The sequence below is a fragment of the Dreissena polymorpha genome, chromosome 15, assembly GCF_020536995.1.
Source record: "Dreissena polymorpha isolate Duluth1 chromosome 15, UMN_Dpol_1.0, whole genome shotgun sequence".
NCBI lineage: Eukaryota > Metazoa > Mollusca > Bivalvia > Myida > Dreissenidae > Dreissena > Dreissena polymorpha.
Genome location: NC_068369.1, coordinates 58,870,257 through 58,889,734, shown reverse-complemented (window position 1 = coordinate 58,889,734; position 19,478 = coordinate 58,870,257). Strand labels below are relative to the sequence as shown.

The 19,478-nt window shown below is 34.8% G+C and overlaps 1 protein-coding gene across 5 annotated transcripts in view; it reads right to left on the bottom strand.

The window, feature by feature from the left end:
* LOC127860277 (nephrin-like) overlaps nt 1-19,478 on the bottom strand; it is a 393,077-nt gene that overhangs the window by 285,480 nt on the left and 88,119 nt on the right. For 2 of the 5 annotated variants that reach the window (XR_008039664.1, XR_008039665.1), the window contains exon 10: nt 13,000-18,009. Coding sequence is in view for 1 of the 5 variants with exons in the window: in XM_052398274.1 (XP_052254234.1) it covers nt 17,830-18,009 (180 nt within the window). In the remaining 4 variants the exon portion in view is untranslated. Of the gene's footprint in view, nt 1-12,425; nt 18,010-19,478 lie in introns of those variants that run through there. The other 3 variants (XR_008039666.1, XR_008039667.1, XM_052398274.1) reach the window with 3 other exon arrangements.

The following is a 19,478-nucleotide window of genomic DNA, read 5'->3' as shown; positions in this document are numbered from 1 at the left end:
CTCATGTACGACATGTGGCTGTACCAAAACTGTGTTTATTAAAAGGAATATACATCTACAGAAATGATGGCAATTACCACACGGCGTAAATCCTTTACGCAAAACTGAACAACACAGTCAACCAGTTTTTCATATTATAATTTAACACTTTTTTGACGATAAAACAGAACATGTTCTATTTTTCTTAGTTTAGGTATTTTAACAAATCCGAAAATTTCATTTATTCTATCGGGCCTACTGGCGGGATTCGTTTTAAACATTTTATGGGCTCGTAGTTAAGCTCCATGTGCCATTGTCGGCTCGGATAGAACTTCATTGTACCCCGGGTACGAAAAAATATACTAAAGCATTCCCGGAAATTCTTAAGTTATTCAGTCCTTCTCGGCTATTTTTTTCAAATTAATTATGTTCATATTTTTGTCAGTATGTTTTATGGCCTCTATATTATTGAAACTCAAACAAGAGAGCTTGATAGGCGCAAAGTCGCTCCCCTGAGCTAAAAAGGAACTGACGTGCTCTGTGCAGCCATAAGATATCATTAGAACAAATGTTTTGACCAAGTTTCATAGAGAGTGAAATATAAATATAACTTTTAAAATGCTTATTTGGTTTTACTATAGCCACATTAGGATAAATTTCCTGACCCCTGGTGGCCATGTTTTTCAACAGATCAGAACTATTTTCGAAACAATATAAGATATCATTAAAACAAATGTTTTGACATTGCAAGTGTCATGAAGATTGGAAATAAATGTGACTAAGGGTGTTAACAAGTTTTTAACTATAGCCATAGAAGAAAAATGCCCCACCCCTTGGTGGCCATGTTTTTCAACAGGTTGTCGGCTCTTTCGGCCCCGTTTTTTTTTCAGGCTCATTCGGCCCCAATTTCAGGCTCATTCGGCCCAAGTACCAGGCTTTTTCGGCCCCATTTTTAATTTGAATAAATCGTCGAAAATATGTTGATCAATACTCTTTAAAACTATGGAATATTGTTTATTACAGTATTATAATATCTTTATTGAAGATAATTCCATTGAAACAAGATCTTCTCGTCTTTTGCTTCAGGTATGTCGTCGTCGAAATGAGGCGTTATTATAGACTAAATAAAAGCGTCTGAGACGGCTTTGAAAATAAAACAAGCTATAAATTTATTTCTATAACATATATTTTGATAACTTTAAAGTGAATACAATAAGGAATTCACAAGTCTTAATTAACAATACAATAAAGTATCGCATTTACTGCACATGAATTGTTCATTTTATTAATAAGTTCAATTACATCATCACCATAATCATCATCATAATCATCAACATAATAATCATCATCATCATTCATCATAATCACCATCATCATCATAATAATCGTCAGTATATTAATAATCATCATTATAATGTCTGTCTGTCGCGTAGTTTGTCTGTCGCGGAAGTGCCTACAACGTGTTTGCTAATTTCGTTACAATTTTTATTTTTATTGACATCATACACTTTTTCCTGTTGTGGTACACATCGTTAAGGCATTAAACAGATGTTGTTTTCTTTAATTACTCCAACCCCGTCATTCCTTATCGAATGAAGCCATTGTCTAGCACACCCGCACCTATGCCAGGTTTTATGATCTTTATCAGGTTGTTAAATACATGTGTGATATAAATATAATATAATCTTACAGAAGAATTGTGTCCGTAAAATTTGAAATGACAATAAAATAAATACGACAATTTGCAAATTATGACCATGTCAACGATTTTACCATATTAATATATGTTCACGCTTACATAGGAAAATAGTTATTTATATGTAGAAAATATTAGCTTGTCAGTTTGCATAGACACTAACATGTCTTGCATCATCATTTAAAAAAAAGAAAATTCTAAATATAACATAAAACTATGATAATAATAAACTCCTTGTCATAATTCATTTCTGAATTGACACAATGAATCTCATAATTTTTCAGAACAATTATCAGTTTAATTGCAAAAGCAATCAGAGTAAAAAAATGATTCTTATTGACAGCATACACTTAATTACTACGACCCCGTCTTCCATTATCGAGTGAAGCCATTAACTAGCACCCGTACCTATGCCCGGTTTTATCACCTTTATCAGGTTGTAAAATACATGTGTCCCCAGATTAACAAATTGTAATAAGGCCATTAGATGAATCCATGTTTGCATGCTATTTTATTGTTAGTATTTGTTACCAAAAGTATAAATGTATGCATACTAGGTCGGCTATAATAGATTTTGTTGATATCCATGTACAATTGATATATAGTTTTTTGTATAGACGAAACATATGTTGATTCAAAATTGTATAAACGAAACATATGTTAATTAAAAACGAGAAAAATAATTCCGTTTAGAACTACAAAAACAAAACAACAATTGAACATATCAAACAAATACTCATCATTTACACCTTTAATCAAGCGCAATATTAAACAAACAAACCGACAATCGATTCAATTAAAAGCCGGCATAATTTAACAATTGAATACATTCGTAACAGTTTGTAAAACGATAATGGTTTTCAAAGACCTATAAAATACATAAAATGTATTGTATAGGTCTATGTGGTTTTTAATCAATTTCATTTAATCAAAGACCTATAGATGTTATCTATAGGTCTTTGATTTAATCATCCATATTCACAAAAACCTATAAAATATTTTCTATTTTTATAGGTCTTTGATAATCAAAAGCAATACAAAAACACAATATATCATTTTAAACACCATTTTTCAATTATAATCAAAATATATTGTCACCAAGCGGACCGCTAGCTTATCTAACACCCGCTGTAATCAATCAAGTTTTACAGAAAGGTGTAATAGGGCTGAATAAGCCTGGTTGATTCGGGGCCGAATAAGCTTGGGGCCGATTAGGCCTGAAATTTCGGACTGGGACGAAAAAGCTTGGGGCCGAAAGAGCCTGCTATCTATTCAACCAACCGGAACCATCTTCTGCCAAGTTTTAAATTGGACAATAAATGTGGCCTCTAGAGCGTTATCAAGGTTTTACTATAGTAATATATAGCAAAGACCTATAGATAACACAGATTGGAAACTCTCCTCTTCGCGATAGCGATATGCGATAATATCTAACGGCGGACGCGGGTCACGTGACATTGATTTTGGAGATGCCGGTGTACCTGTAGATTCTTCCCTGTTCCAGCTACTGTCGGCCATTTTGTTATAAAGCAATCAATTATTCTTCGTAATCAGTCGTTAATATTTGTTGTCGTAGCGTATTCTGAGCATGATCTGGTAGTTTATATTATATTGATATTGTTATTAACAATCTTAAAGTGTTAATTAGTGTTTTTAGCGCTCGGTTGTCAGTTTGCAGAGCAATGAATGTCTGAAAGCGCAACGTTACGAACTTCGCGTAGTGAGCAAAGTCGGTCGCCGAAAAAAGACGTATTGAATATTTTTGTGTGAATAAAAATAAGTATTTATTTTCTGTGTTGATAATTCTTAAGGTTTTAGTAGTTGTTATTCTAATTAATTATTAATTTATCGGAATTTGAAAGAGAACACTGGATTCGTTCATTTTCGATAATTTTTGAAAAATTGAACGACCCGAAGCATTTTTTGTTAAACATCTTCATTAAGCATCACATATTGATAACGTAAGATTTCTAGGCTAGGCGAGATGTTAATCTATGTATGATTTATAAAAAGTAGACGAAAATGAGGTATTTTAAAGGATTTTGCCTTTGTACAATTTGTACTATTTTAAACTGTTATTCCATTCAATCATTTTTCACACCTGTCGCCAAAGTGGTTTGTTTCTTTTTGACAAACTTTTCTAGTTCTCATCCCATATCGTTGAAGTAAGATTTTTATGCTAGGCAAGATGTTAATCTAAGTATAGATTTAAACAAACCAGAAGAAAATAATCAATTTAAAGTATTTGGCCTTATACAATGTTGGTACAATTTTAAGCTCTTTTCTTCTGTTGTACAAGATTGCTGTCAAACGTGTTTTTGTTCTTTTTGATAAACTTTTTCATTTTTCATCCCAAATAGATTAAGTCAGATTTTTATGCTTGGTGATATGTCAATCTAGGTATGAATAAACAAAACTGAAGGAAAATTTTCATTTTAAAGGATTTTGGCCTTGTACAAAGATGGTACAAGTTTAAGCTCTTTTACCCTATTATACACACATGTCGTCAAAGGTGCTTTGGTTCATTGTGAAAAACTTCGTCATTATTCATCTCAAATCGAAGAAATAAGATTTTTATTCTGGGTAATATGTTTATCTTGGTATGAATAAAAAACAAGATGAAAGTACAATGTATGGGTTTAAATTCTCATTTAATATCTTTTATTAGTATTACCAGTTTTCCTGTCAATGTTACACATGCAAGTTAATATACAAACATATTTTGACAGATAGCTGTGAGATTACTATTAAAACACAAACAAAAGCTGTGTGATGACTATAATTCGCCGGCCGCGGCCACTGATCACACAATTAAAATCAATCAACAACGCAAACTGATAACTGAAGTTAGGATCCCTTCTTTTAATTAATTCTCAAGAATAAAGAAAAAACACACAAAGCATCTTCTTCAGTTCGCTAATTGATCCGACGATTAACACGCGCGTGAAATGTTTTGTTTTTTTTCTTTTCGCGAAATCCTAGCCCACGATACTGAAAGCTTAATTTAATTACCAAAAGAAACAAAAACTGGATTACAAACAAAACTTTAATAACCTATAACTCATGAATAAGATCTAAATAAAAAGAGAATTAAACAATTGAAAAAATCTACACAATCAATATTGAAATAAGTCTAACTGAAACCGTTTTTGGATCGAACGATCATAGCATTTATTATACTGTAATGTTGTTTTAATCAGAGACCTAGATCTATGTGTCCACATATATCTATCCGTTTTGAAATAATAATATTTTATAAGGTTTTAACTGTTTGAAATACCAAATTATACAAGAATATTTTATCAGCAAAAGCCTTTCAAATAAACTATTCAACAGCATTCTCGCCGCGATTTGGAAGTTCTTAGCGCTATTTCTTCAACGATCGCGGCATTATAAATTCTTAATGTAGGTAAATAAAATGGAGATTTTATTAAAAAAAAACATAATTACCCATGTTTCTATGAAACTTTATTTTATAAAAATCGGATCATTATTGACCAAGTTACAGCCGCCTTTCATAGCGCCGTAACATTTTCGCATAACTTTGCTCGATAATCGTAGCCGTTGCTACTGACGCGTCGCTATCTTATCGCAATCGTGATACACCGGCTATCTCCGGACTACTCCGATTGATTCATGGAATAAATCGTCTGCTGATCCTCTGTGTACTTATCGGTTTCTCGACCACGTGATCCCGCTGAGAGATAGCCCGATAAGGCGCGAAGTTTCCAATCTGTGTTATCTATAGGTCTTTGTATATAGCCATATTAGGAAAAATGGCCCGCCCCATTGCGGCCATGTTTTTTTAGAACAACCATTACTATTTTCGAACTCGTCATAGATATCATTAGAACAAATGTTCTGACCAAGTTTTATGAAGGTTGGACAATAAATGCGAATTCTATAGTGTCAACAAGTTTTTCCTAAAGCCATATAGACCAGTTGAATGTTATTGTTTACATTCGGGATTTTCCGCGTATGCGCACTGACTAATTGGCAAAAAACACTGGTTACAGTAACGTAAAACATGTATACATGTCTTTTGTTTAGTCAATAAAACGATACAAAAATCCGAAATAAACATTAAAACTCTTCAATAATATTGCAAAAATACAACATTTAGTACCAATAAATGTATATTCATAAATATAATTTCCTCTTTATAAACATACGAATTAGTTATTACCGGCAGATTAAACGTGGTCGGAAGACTAAAAACTGGCAATCCTACAAAACAAAACATAAACTATTCTTTCGTATTCTTTGTGATAGTAAGATTTTGATAATTTATATTTCAAAGATAATAACACATACATTATTTTGATTATAATTATAAGTGGTGTAGATAGTGTTATTGTTCATAAGCGAACGATAGTGTAAGAGGTGCATTTAATCAATTATAAAACGATGCCCTAAAAGCGGAATACATTACAATTTGTAAATATTGTAGTTATTTAATTTTCCATTGAATGAACTATCGTTTCGTTTCCATCGAATAACATTATCATAAAGTTTAGCATACATATGAAAAATAAAAACTGCATATTATGCAAATTGAACTGTCTTTGCGTGCACTCTCTTTACTGGCGATAAGGAGTGATAACAATCTAGCATTTTATGATAAATAAATCTATATATTAATTTATTTTACGCAAGTATTTTTTTCCCTTTTGTTGTTTGCTTGTTTTCATGATGTCGTTTCGTACACTACAGTAACGTACAAGCATAACACGTAATAGCCGATTTTACATTTGCCGGTACTCGTTAAATACGTTAATTAGGTAGCAGTAAAATTGCACAGTATTTTTAATTTATTGTTATTAATTACTGTATTATTATGATTAAACTGGCTAATATATACACTAGTTACTGCTAATCCATTTCGGACAAATATCTTTAATTTTTTAAATATGTTAACATAATTATTTTATTAAAGCAACTGTTTCGTATTTTGGCTTTACAATTTTGCTTAGATGATCGCTCAATATGCCAAGAGATGACATGGAGGTATCATAAATGATGTTTAATGACCAGACACTTGTATTCCACATGTGCTTTATGCAGGGACCCAAATAGGTCCCTGGATTTGTGACACCATGTGTTCTTTGTTCTTGTTTGGACAGAATCCTATCATAACGAGATAATCGGTTTGTGATAAACAAAGGTGCAATAAAACACCGGGTTAAAAAGGCTAAAACAAAGAGTGTCAAAATTGGTGTGAATAATTAAATAAAAACAATTACATTTATGAAGAAAGTTCATTTAATGTGTAACAAGGTAAGGATTTTACAGGTATAAATGTTCGAATAAGTAACTATATGTTGCATACATAAAGTCGATCTATGATTGCATTCTTATTTGTGTTCATTAAATTTGATTTATTCTAAAAGAATTTAAATATCTGAGAATGTTAAATCTTAAAAATGGTCTCGAAGATGTGCCAAAAAGAGATTTTTATGGTAACCGCATATACCGAGCTCGTATATTGTGTTCCACTCCCGAGTTCGTTTATAGTAAAAAAACTAATAATAACAACAATATAATCGTTCCAAAAATGCATTTCCTTGCACGCTTATGTTTTATTCAGACATAGTTAGTAAAATATATTGGTATAGTGCATAATTATCAATAAAAACGACGATTATTTCAACCTTCTCTATATGCGCTTATATGAATTTCACCTCTTTTTGCCAACCAGTGGGCGGAGTCTAATATTTGCAGGTGCGCGTGACGTCACTCGTCAACTGAACTATAAGGAAATATGCCACGCCCCCTGGCGGCCATGTTTTGTTAACCAACCAAATCTATTTTGGAACTCGTCAAATTTAACATTTGGACAAACCTTTTGACCAAGTTTCATGAAAATCGGACAATAGATGTGGTCTTTAGAGTGTAAACAATGTTTTACAAAAGCCATATATACCCATGAAAGGAAAAATGCCCCGCCTCCTAGTGACCATGCTCTTCAGCAAACCAGAACCAATTTCGAACTCATGCACGATGTCATTGGGACGTAACTATCTTCTGACCAAGTTTCATGAAGATTTGATCATAAATGTGGCCTCTAGGCTGTTAACACGGTTTTACTATAGCCAAATAAGGCAAAATGACCCGACCCCTGGCAACCATTTTTTCAACCAACATTTTTTTGACTCGTCCAAGATATCTATGGGACAAAACATTTGATCAAGTTTCATTGAGATTGGAAATCAATGTTGCCTCTAGAGTGTTAACAAGGTATTTCTATAGTAATATACAGCCATATAACTGTACCCGAGTGGTTTTTAACCCTATTTTACTTATGTGTAACCTATTTTTTGTGACCAGTTCTCTTACTATTGGGAATGGTTTTGTCAGTCATTGGAGGGAAACTGTTGAACAAAGACAGAGGTTTTCTTCGTGTAATATTTTGAGTAATACATGGTTAATCAGGACTTCTACTGGTTAGTATGTTGTATTTGATTGTATTGAACTGCATTCAATCCATTGTTACTGTTTCAATTGTATTTAAAGAAGGATTTGACATGTTGTTAATGTTGAGTCATATATTTTCGCGGATGTTGAAATGGTTGCACAATGGATACAATTGTTTCTTTTGATATTTTAATATCTTGAATTGTTTTAACTCATAACTAATAAATGCACTTAATAATGTTTGTGCATGATTAACTTGCAGCAGTCACAGAAAGCGTGGGAGGAAGGAGCAAGGGAGTGAAATCCATTCAGTTCCACAAATTGGTAATAAAACTGTGTGTTGTGTACTATGCAATGTTCTTGTCATGTGATATATGTTTGTTGCTGTGTATGTTTGTTATTATTTGTATTGCAAAATAATGTTTAAGGTTCAGGTGCAATTGTAAAGCCACTAGAACAAGACATATTATAAATGTTATTATTAATTCAAGGATATTTATATTAATAATAATATTATAGAAATTATTATTAATCATATGTCTTAATATGTGTATTTGTATATTTTACAGATTGGAACCTTGACGTTTGATGCTCTTGAGTTATCTGTGAATCAAATATTCTAATTATATCGAAACGTAAAACTAGACAGTCTTGAGTTATCTTCCTCCTGTGTGGTTAGGTAGCGAAATAACCACAAAGTTATATAACGAAAAAAGCCCCGGCCAATTGCGGCCATGTTTTTCAAGCAATCGGAATTATTTCGAACTAGTCCAAGATATCATCAGAACAAATGTTCTGACCAAGTTTCATAAAGATTGGACAATTAATGTGACTTTAAGAATGTAAACTAGTTTTTACTTAAGCCATATCAGGAACAGCTAGAGGGTCCGAAAGGCCCAAGTCTCACCTGAGATACAACCTGAGATGTGTTTCAATAGACCCTATCCATTTTTGAACTCATCCAAGATATCGTTAAAACAAATGTTCTGACCAAGTTTCATGAAGATTGGACAATAAATGTGACTTTCAGAGTGTTAACAAGTTTTCACTATAGATATATGAAAAATGCCCCCTGGTGGCAATGTTTTTCAATCAACCGAAACCACTTCTGAACACATCCAAGATACCATAGAGACAAATCTTCAGACAAAGTTTCATGAAGATCCGACAATGAATCAGGCCTCTACAATGCTAACAAGGCAACTATTCATGTCGCACAACAGAAGACAGACACTGGAAAAAATGTGATCACAAAAGATCACCATGAGCAAACAATATAGCATTAAAACAAATGTTCTGAACAAGTGTTATGAAGATTGGACAATAAATGTGACTCTTAAGAGTCATCGCGCCTGATGGCGGCCATGTTTTGTCAATCAACTGCAACCATTTTCGAACTCTTCCAAGATATAATTGGGACAAATCTTGTGACAAAGTTTCATGAAGATCGGACAATTAATGTGGGGTCAAGAGTGTTAACAAGGTTTTACTATAGCCATATAAGGCAAAATGCCCCGCCCCCTGGTTGCCATGTTTTTCAACCAACTGGAACCATTTTCGAATTTGTCCAAGATATAATTGGGACAAATCTTAACAAATTTCATGATGATAGCAGAAAACATGTTACCTCTTTTACAAATCTTCCGAGAGATCATTAGGACAAATCTTGTGACCAAGTTTCATGAAAATCGGACGATTAATTTGGCTTCAAGAGTGGTTTTACTCAAGCCCTTTAAGGACCAAGAGGGCCTAAAAGGCCCAAAGTCGCTCACCTGATATTCAAAGGAACTGACCTTTTCTGTGCAGCTCAAGATGTCATTAGAACAAATGTTCTAACCAACTTTTATGAATAGTGGACACCCTGGTGGCCACGTTTTTCAACAGACTGGATACGTTTAGTACACATCAAAAATATCATCAAAACAAATTTTCTGACCAAGTTTCGTGAAGATTGGACAATAAATGTGACATAAAGAGTGTTAATAAGTATGTATAATAGCCATATAAGGAAAAATGCCCCGTACCCTGGTAGCCATGTTTTTCAACAACCTGGAACAATTTTTAAAATCGTCCAAGATATCATTGGGACAATTCTTGTGACAAAATTTCATGAAGATCAGACAATAAATGTGGCCTCTTGAGTGTTAACAAGGTTTTAGTATCGCCATGTAGCCATATATGGAAAAATGCATCACCCCCTTGTACCCATATTTTTCAACAAACCGGAACAATTGTCAACTCATCTAAGATATCATCAAGACAAATCTTCCGACCAAGTTTCATAATGATTGGATAATAAATGTGGCCTCTATAATGCAAACAAGGTTTCACTATAGCCATATAATGAAAAATGGCCCGCCCTCTGGTGGCAATGTTTTTCAACCAACCCATATACTTTTCAAACTCATCAAAGAGATAATTCGGAACCATTTTCGACCTCATTCAAGATATCATTGGGGTAAATCTTCTGAACAAGTTTCATGATTATTGGACAAGAAATGTTGCCTCTAGAGCTTTAGCAAGGTTTTACTATAGCCATATAAGGAAAAATGCCCCGCCCCCTGGGGGCTATGTTTTTCAACCAACCCATACCATTTTCAAACTCGTCCAAGATATAATTCGGAACCATTTTCGAATTCATGCAAGATATCGTTGGGACGAATCTTCTGACCAAGTTTCATGATGATCGGACAATAAATGTGCTCTCTATAGTGTTAACAAGGTTTTACTATATCCATATAAGGAAAAATGCCCTGCCCCTGGGGGCCATGTTTTTCAACCCACCAGAATCAAACTCCTCCAAGATTTCATTTGGACGAATCTTCGGACTAAGTTTCAAGAAGATTGAACACTAAATAAGGCCTCTAGTTTGTTAACAAGGTTTTACTATAGCCATATATATCCATATTAGGAAATATGCCCTGGCCCCCTGGCGGCTATGTATTTCAAGCAACCGTACTCATTTTCGAACACGCCGAAGATATTGTTGAGATGAACAGTCTTCGAAATAAGCTTTGAAAAGTTACATGCCAGTCGGGCCAGTTACTTAAGAATTTTTACATGCCCAACAATTTTTTTACATGCCCAAACTTTTTTAACCAAAAATATAACAAATCACAACATTTTAACACTTACATGCTACACATAGTAAAGCAGAACATTTGTTTCAATAGTAGTAAATACAATTACATCTAATCAGTCAATAGCATTAAGACGGTCGATCGTTACACCAGTGCTCTTGAAAAGAGCGTTCTCTGGTGTCCTCGTACCATTTCTTGGCTTCCTTTTTCTCTTAATCATTGGCAATGTTCTATTTTGGAAGTGCTTTATTGGGCTAAGCCCCATCAACATACCTAAGATACTGCATAGCCTCTATGTCGACAATGACATTTGTTTACATTGACAAAAACGGAAGCGTATTACTTGATTGAAATGATCGATTCAAAAAGCATTTTCTCGATTTATGTCTAGAGAAACCGTCGATAAGAACCGATTGTGACCGAACTGCATCGGTCAAAAACAATAACGATGACGTGTGCAAGCAGGTGTGTGTTGTTAAACCAATCGAATTTCATTGTTTTACAACTTCCGGCAAGGTGTTTGTTCGCAAAATTGAAAAATAGATTTGCAAATATCAAGAACAACTTACGATTTTTTTTATAAACTGTCAATTGGCTTCAATAATTTACATGCCCGGCGGGCCACAAGCGTGAATTTTTTTTTAAGTGCCCGGCAGTAATTTTACTCGCCACGGGCGATTGGGCGTGTGCTAATTTCGAAGACTGGATGAATCTGAGCAAATTTCATGAACATTAGACCATAAATGTGGCCTCCCAATTGTCTTTACAAGGCATATATTGACGCGGCCCACGACGCACGACGGACAAACAGCGATCACAAATGCTCACAATGAGCACATCTGCTCAAGTGAGCTAAAAATGCCTGGTGGCCATGTTATTCAACCAACCAAAACCAGCTGTGAACTCGTCCAAGATATAATTTGGACAAATCTTCTGACCAATTTTCATGAAATTTTATGATCTACAGCATCATTTGACGTTAGACAACACAGCCATTACTTTTGAATACGTAAAAATGAAAACATATCAGAGTAGATTACAAATACTTTCCATATTTTTAAAAGAGCGAAATACTTAAATGTATATAAAACGAGAAATAATCAGATAAATATTTGTCAATAATATTTTCCAGGGTATTGGGGGGCCTATTAGCTGAATGTTGTAACCTTCACCTTCTGAAATGTCGTCACTTCAAACATCCTGCACACCAATTCACATTGGCATTACTACATATTGCAAAGGAGTTAACTATAAAGTTAACAAGGAATATAAGTTTATTTATCAGGTATGTACAAGAATACAAAATATATTTTCATAACATATATATTAACATTATGAAGGTAAAACATTTTGACGCAAATGCAATACAAATTTAGGCAAAAGTTCCGCTGTCGGAGACATATGCCCCCAAACAGGGCTTGAACACTTTTACTAGTGACCCCAACATCATTAGGGGTCATATACTTTCCAAGTCAAATGCACATGTTTAGTATCAAGCCAACAAATTTCACTTATTGTGTCACTGATCATGACCTTTGACCCCAATTTCAATATGGGTCATCGACTGTCCTAGGTCAATGCACACGTGAAGTATCATGCCAATCGTTCAATTCATTGACAAGTTATTGATCGGAAACATACTGGTACTGACAGACAGACCAACTGACATCCAGCAAAACAATATACCCCGTCTGCTTCGAATGGGGGGAATTAAAATAACATTAACAAGGGCTGTTTGTAAAACATGCATGCCCCCCATATGGGCTCTCCGTTGAAGTGACAGCCATTGTGTAAATATGTTTTTTTGTCACTGTGACCTTGACCTTTGACCTAGTGACCTGAAAATCAATAGGGGTCATCTGCCAGTCATGATCAATGTACCTATGAAGTTTCATGATCCTAGCCATAAGCGTTCTTGAGTTATCATCCGGACACCATTTTACTATTTCGGGTCACTGTGACCTTGACCTAGTGACCTGAAAATCAATAGAGGTCATCTGCGAGTCATGATCATTTTTTCTATCAAGTTTCATGATCCTAGGAATAAGCGTTCTTCAGTTATAATCCGGAAACCATTTTACTATTTCGGGTCACCGTGAACTTGACCTTTTGACCTAGTGACCTCAAAATCGATAGGGGTCATCTGCGAGTCATGATCAATGTACCTATGAAGTTTCATGATTCTAGGCATAAGCGTTCTTGAGTTAACATCCGGAAACCATTTTACTATTTCGGGTCACCATGACCTTGACCTAGTGACCTCAAAATCAATAGGGGTCATCTGCAAGTCATGATCAATGTACCTATGAAGTTTCATGATCATAGCCATTAGCGTTCTTGAGTTATCATCCGGAAACCATTTTACTATTTCAGGTCACCATGACCTTGACCTTTGATAAAGTGACCTGAAAATCAATAGGGGTCATCTGCCAGCCATTATCAATCTACCTACGAAGTTTCATGATCCTAGGCATATGCGTTCTTGAGTTATCATCCGGAAACCATTTTACTATTTCGGGTCACTGTGACTTTGACCTAGTGGCCTGAAAATCAATAGGGGTCATCTGCGAGTCATGATCAATCTACCTATCAAGTTTCATGATTCTAGGCCCAAGCGTTTTTGAGTTATCATCCAGAAACCATTTTACTATTTCGGGTCACTGTGACCTTGACCTAGTGACCTGAAAATCAATAGGGGTCATCAGCGAGTCATGATCAATCTACCTATCAAGTTTCATGCTCCTAGGCAGAAGTGTTCTTGAGTTATCATCCGAAACCATTTTACTATTTCGGGTCACTGTGACCTTGACCTTTGACCTCAAAATCAATAGGGGTCATCTGCGAGTCATGATCAATGTACTTATGAAGTTTCATGATTCTAGGCCCACGCGTTCTTGAGTTATCATACGGAAACCACCTGGTGGACGGACCGACAGACCAACCAACAGACCGACATGTGCAAAGCAATATACCCTCTCTTCTTGGAAGGGGGGCATAACAAGCAAATGATGCTAGAATATTAGTTAACCAGTTAATAAAGTTCATGATTTCATAGAACAACACGATTCTTTATCCATTTAAGGACCATACATTATCTTGAATATGCAGCACTACATATGTATGAAAAATTAAACCTTAACAGTGAGCAACAGTTATATATCCATGTACATCGACATACATAACCTGAAAGGGCATATAAAGGACCACAAGAGTTTCTTTTCTAGTAACACAGCTATTTACGTTTCACATAACATACATTTTCACTGACAAATAATCTATAATTATGGCATGTAACATTTATATTTGTAGTTAAAAAAAATATCATTGAAGTTTTTTTGGACATTGTAAATTCTGCACACCAACCTGCCAAGGAGACTGATGTTAAAAGGGCATATTGGTGGCATCTTCCCTTCGTGTACATGTATTAAAACAATAAATATTTCTTCTTTTCAAGAAGGTCCGAATTTAGTAACAATGTTATAGAACAAACATATAACAAATAATTCAAATGCATACAAATATTTTGCGATACACACTTTTTGAACTCACGCTTACAAAAGAAGTCTACTTTTATGAAATTTTTAAAACACTTAAAGCGAGATTATACGATTTTTATATGTGTTGAATTGTAATATATTGATACAAATATGCTATAATAACACACATCATTCTATATCCAATAAATTCATCCAATCGGCATTCTTCATATGTACCACGTGACCGTCCAATATATTCCGGTATTAGATCCAAAAAGTCTGTATTTTTTCCATATTGGACAGTTGAGTACAAGTGCACTAAGCAATTGTTTTATAACGATAAAAGCCGTTACCGCGAAAAAGTATCCAAATGTACTATAATCGATACACACGGGCGCTTGTCTTGAAAATAGCATAGATGAAATTAAAGCATTTTACAGTAAAAATTAAAATGAAACAAAGAGCTGGAGAAAGGGATATAGAATAAAAAGCTTATTAGACGTTTAAACTGTACAATACGTGATATATTTGGACTCACACACAGTTTGAAGTCATCTTGGACTCACCTAACGGCTCGAGCAATATGACGTCAAACTGTGTGCTTGTTCAAATATATCTCCGTATTGTACAGTGAAACGTCTAATAACCTGTAAATATGCAAGAAAAATTATACATTTAAGACGAATTTCATAAAATGCAGCAAATAAAAATTAGCGCCCCGAGCTGATGGTGACGAATATAATTCGTACATATTTTCCTACAATAACCTATGCATTTGTGTTTTTAGTAAGTGTTCGTGTGTCATATGAATCGATATCACTGCAGGAATTTCAAATGAACCGTTAAAACTAAATTCAAATTCACATCCTACATGTATGATATTCATGCTGGCAAATTTGGCTGAACAGCCCTTTTCGATTTCAGAATTGAATATCTGGCTTTTTTAACATTTTTCGACACATGTTCTTCTTAACTTTTATTTTAGTTTATATTGAAATATATGTATAATAAGTTTTTTACACATTCTATATTAATTAATAAATATTTGACAAGATCGTATATACCCGCTTTAAGTTGTATTATCGTTAAAGCACGAGTGTCACGGGGACTCCTTTGTTTTATCATGAAAATGAATCATTGGGATAGGGTCATTGGGATAAATCTTCTGACAAAGTTTCATGAAGATAAGACTATAAATGTGGCTTCTAGAGTGCTGACAAGGTATAAATATAGCCATATAAGGAAAAAAGCCCCGCCACCTGCTGATCGTGTTTTTAAACCAATCAAAACAATTTTGGTACTCATCCAAGGTATCATGCGGACAAATCTTCTTACCACGTTTCATGATGATCTGACAATAAATGTGACATCTAGAGTGGTAACAAGGTTTTACTAAAGCCATATAAGGAAAAAGGCCCCGCCCCGTTGGCAACTATGTTTTTCAACCAACCAGAATCATTTTCGAACTCGTCCAGGATATCATTGGCATGAATCTTCTAAGTTTCATGAAGATCAGACCATAAAGTTTGGTTTAAGAGTGTCAACAAGGTTTTACTATAGCCATATTTGGAAAAATGATCCACCCCCTTGTGGCCATTTTTTTCATGCATCTGTGATAATATTTAAATTTGTCCAAGATATCATTGAGACAAATCTTCTGACCAAATTTCATGAAGATTGGACAATAAACGTGGCCTCTAGAGTTAACAATGAAAATTTTTAAGCTGCACTTTACGCAAGACAGACAAAAGGCAATCACAAAAGCTATCCATGAGTCCATTGTGCTCAGGTGAGCTAAAAAAAAGGTCACTGAAAATCCTTATTATTCCCTTGATAATTATACCAATTGCAGGATCCAGTTACATAGACAGACTAATAATTATATCAATTGCAGGATCAAGTTTTTCATACAGGCCAACAGACTGACTGATGGACAGATGGGTTTTAAGGAGAGTCCTATGCCATGAAACCTAGTTGACAATTAATTATGAAAAAGTAGTTGTATTATCGTTAAAGCACGAGTGTCACGGGGACACCTTTGTTTTATCATAAAAATGAATCATTGGGATAGGGTCATTGGGATAAATCTTCTGACGAAGTTTCATGAAAATAAAACTATAAATGTGGCCTCTAGAGTTCTAACAAGGTATTACTATAGCCAAATATAGCCATATAAGGAAAAATGCCCCGCCACCTGCTGACCGTAATTTTCAACCAATCAAAACCATTTTGGTACTCGTCCAAGATATCATGCGGACAAATCTTCTGACCACGTTTCACGATGATCAGACAATAAATTTGACCTCAAGAGTGTTAACAAGGTTTTACTATAGCCATATAAGGAAAAATGCCCCGCCCCCTTGGCAGCCATGTTTTTCAACCAACCAGAATCATTTTCGAACTCGTCCAGGATATCATTGGCATGAAATCTTATCAAGTGTCATGAAGATCAGACAATACATTTTGGTTTCAGAGTATTAACAAGGTTTTAATATAGCCATATTTGAAAAAATGATCCGCCCCCTTGTGACCATGTTTTTCAAGCAACTGTGACAATTTTTTTTATTTGTCCAAGATAGCATTGAGACAAATCTTCTGACCATTTTACATCAAGATTGGACAATACATGTGGCATCTAGAGTGTTAACAAGGAAAATTTTAAAGCCTTGGACAATACATGTGGCATCTAGAGTGTTAACAAGGAAAATTTTAAAGCCTTGGACAATACATGTGGCATCTAGAGTGTTAACAAGGAAAATTTTAAAGCCGCACTATACGCAAGACAGACAAAAGGCGATCACAAAAGCTGTCTATTGTGCTCAGGTGAGATAAAATAGGGTCAGGGAAAATCCTAACTATTCCCTTGATAATTATACCAATTGCAGGATCCAGTTTCACAGACAGACTGATAATTATATCAATTGCAGGATCAAGTTTTTCAGACAGGCCAACAGACTGACTGATGGACAGATGGGTTTTAAGGAGAGTCCTATATCATGAAACCTAGTTGACAATTAATTATGAAAAAGTAGTCACACATCTTTAAATATAGGATGGTTATCTTGTTTTCCTTTTGTGACTCGTTGCTGAGAAATAAAAGCAGTTTCTTGCAGCACAGATTCTGGAAAAGAAACATGCAAAATAACCACAAAGTTTTGTCAATAGTCAGATTGTCCTGAACAAATTATTCCTTTTTTTTCTCTTCAGTATCACTGTCAGGTAGTGGATCTGCTTTTTTTGTCAGGTCTACTTCAGCATATTCAGTCATGTTGTCAAGCCCGTGAATGACCAACCGCTTCTGACCTTTTGGAGGATTAACAAATTCAAGCTCAGCATATTCAAGGCCATCGTGGTTTAAGGTTTTCTGAAAAACAATCAATGCTTATTAAAGTACCCGCATTAATTCTTTTTAATTAGGACATACACAGCAGTTTATATACAGCAGTAGTTTTAAAGCTGTATATAAGAGTTTGGAGAAATTTTGGTATTCCTCTGAAGTCCAGGTCATTTGCAGGGGCAAAAGGCCCCTTACAGAGATATTCAGATTCTATATGAACTTCATGAATTATGTCATACAAATAACAAAGCATTGTGGGGTAGTAAGTTTTTTTTAATCTGATGTTAATTCTGTCAGGAGTATTTTTAAACAAGAGTGCCAAACTGTCACAAGATATGCACGTTTGAAGGTTTAAGACACCATGTTAAATGCTTGAAATGCACTAAGTGACATAGTGACCTAGTTTTTGACCTGGCATGACCCATATTTGACTTGACCTAGATATCATTTAGACACAACTTCTGACAAAATTTGAAAAAGATCGGATGAAAACTACTTCAATTAAAGAGCGGACACCATGCCAAATCCTTGAAATGCACTTAGTGACCCCGTGACCTAGTTTTTGACCTGGCATGACCCATATTCAAACTTGACCTAAATATTGTCTAGATACAACTTCTGCCAAATTTGGTGAAGATTGGATGAAAACTACTTCAATTAGAGAGAGGACAACATGCCTTATCTTGAAATGCACTAAGTGACCTTGTGACCTAGTTTTTGACCCAGCATGACCTCTAGTTGAACTTGACCTAGATATCATTTAGACCAAACTTCTGACCAAATTTGGTGAAGATCGGATGAAAACTACTTCGATTAGAGAGCGGAAACAATGCTAAATCCTTGAAATGCACTTAGTGACCCCGTGACCTAGTTTTTGACCCAGCATGACCCATATTCAAACTTGGCCTAGATATTGTCTTGATACAATTTCTGAAAAAGTTTGGTGATGATTGGATGAAAACTATTAGAATTAGAGAGCGGACACTGCTGTGGACGCCAGCGCCGCCCGCCAAGGTGAAACTATAATACATCCCGTTTTTTTCAAAACGGGCGAATAATAAAATCTGATTGAAAACTATATCTTTGGCATTTTAGCACATTGAAGTTTTGCAGACACAAATAAAAAACTAGAGCTTTAAATTGTCACAGACGTGACAAATACCCCCACATGCTGCATTGACACAGAATATTTTGCATGTTGTCGTCACAAAAAAAAGCGGACACCATCCTCAATGTTTAAAAAGTTACCCTGTGACCAAGGTTTTGACGTGGCATGGTCCATGTTTGAATTTCACCTACTCATCATCTATATTTAATTTCTGACCACGTCTGGTAAAGATCCAATGAAAACTACTTGAATTAGAGAGCGACACCAAGCTCAATGTGTTAAACGTACTAAGTGACCCCGTGACCTATTTTTTTATCTGGCATGGCCCATGTTGGAACTTAACCTCAAGAACATCTAAATTAAACTTCTGACCAAGTTTGGTGAAGAT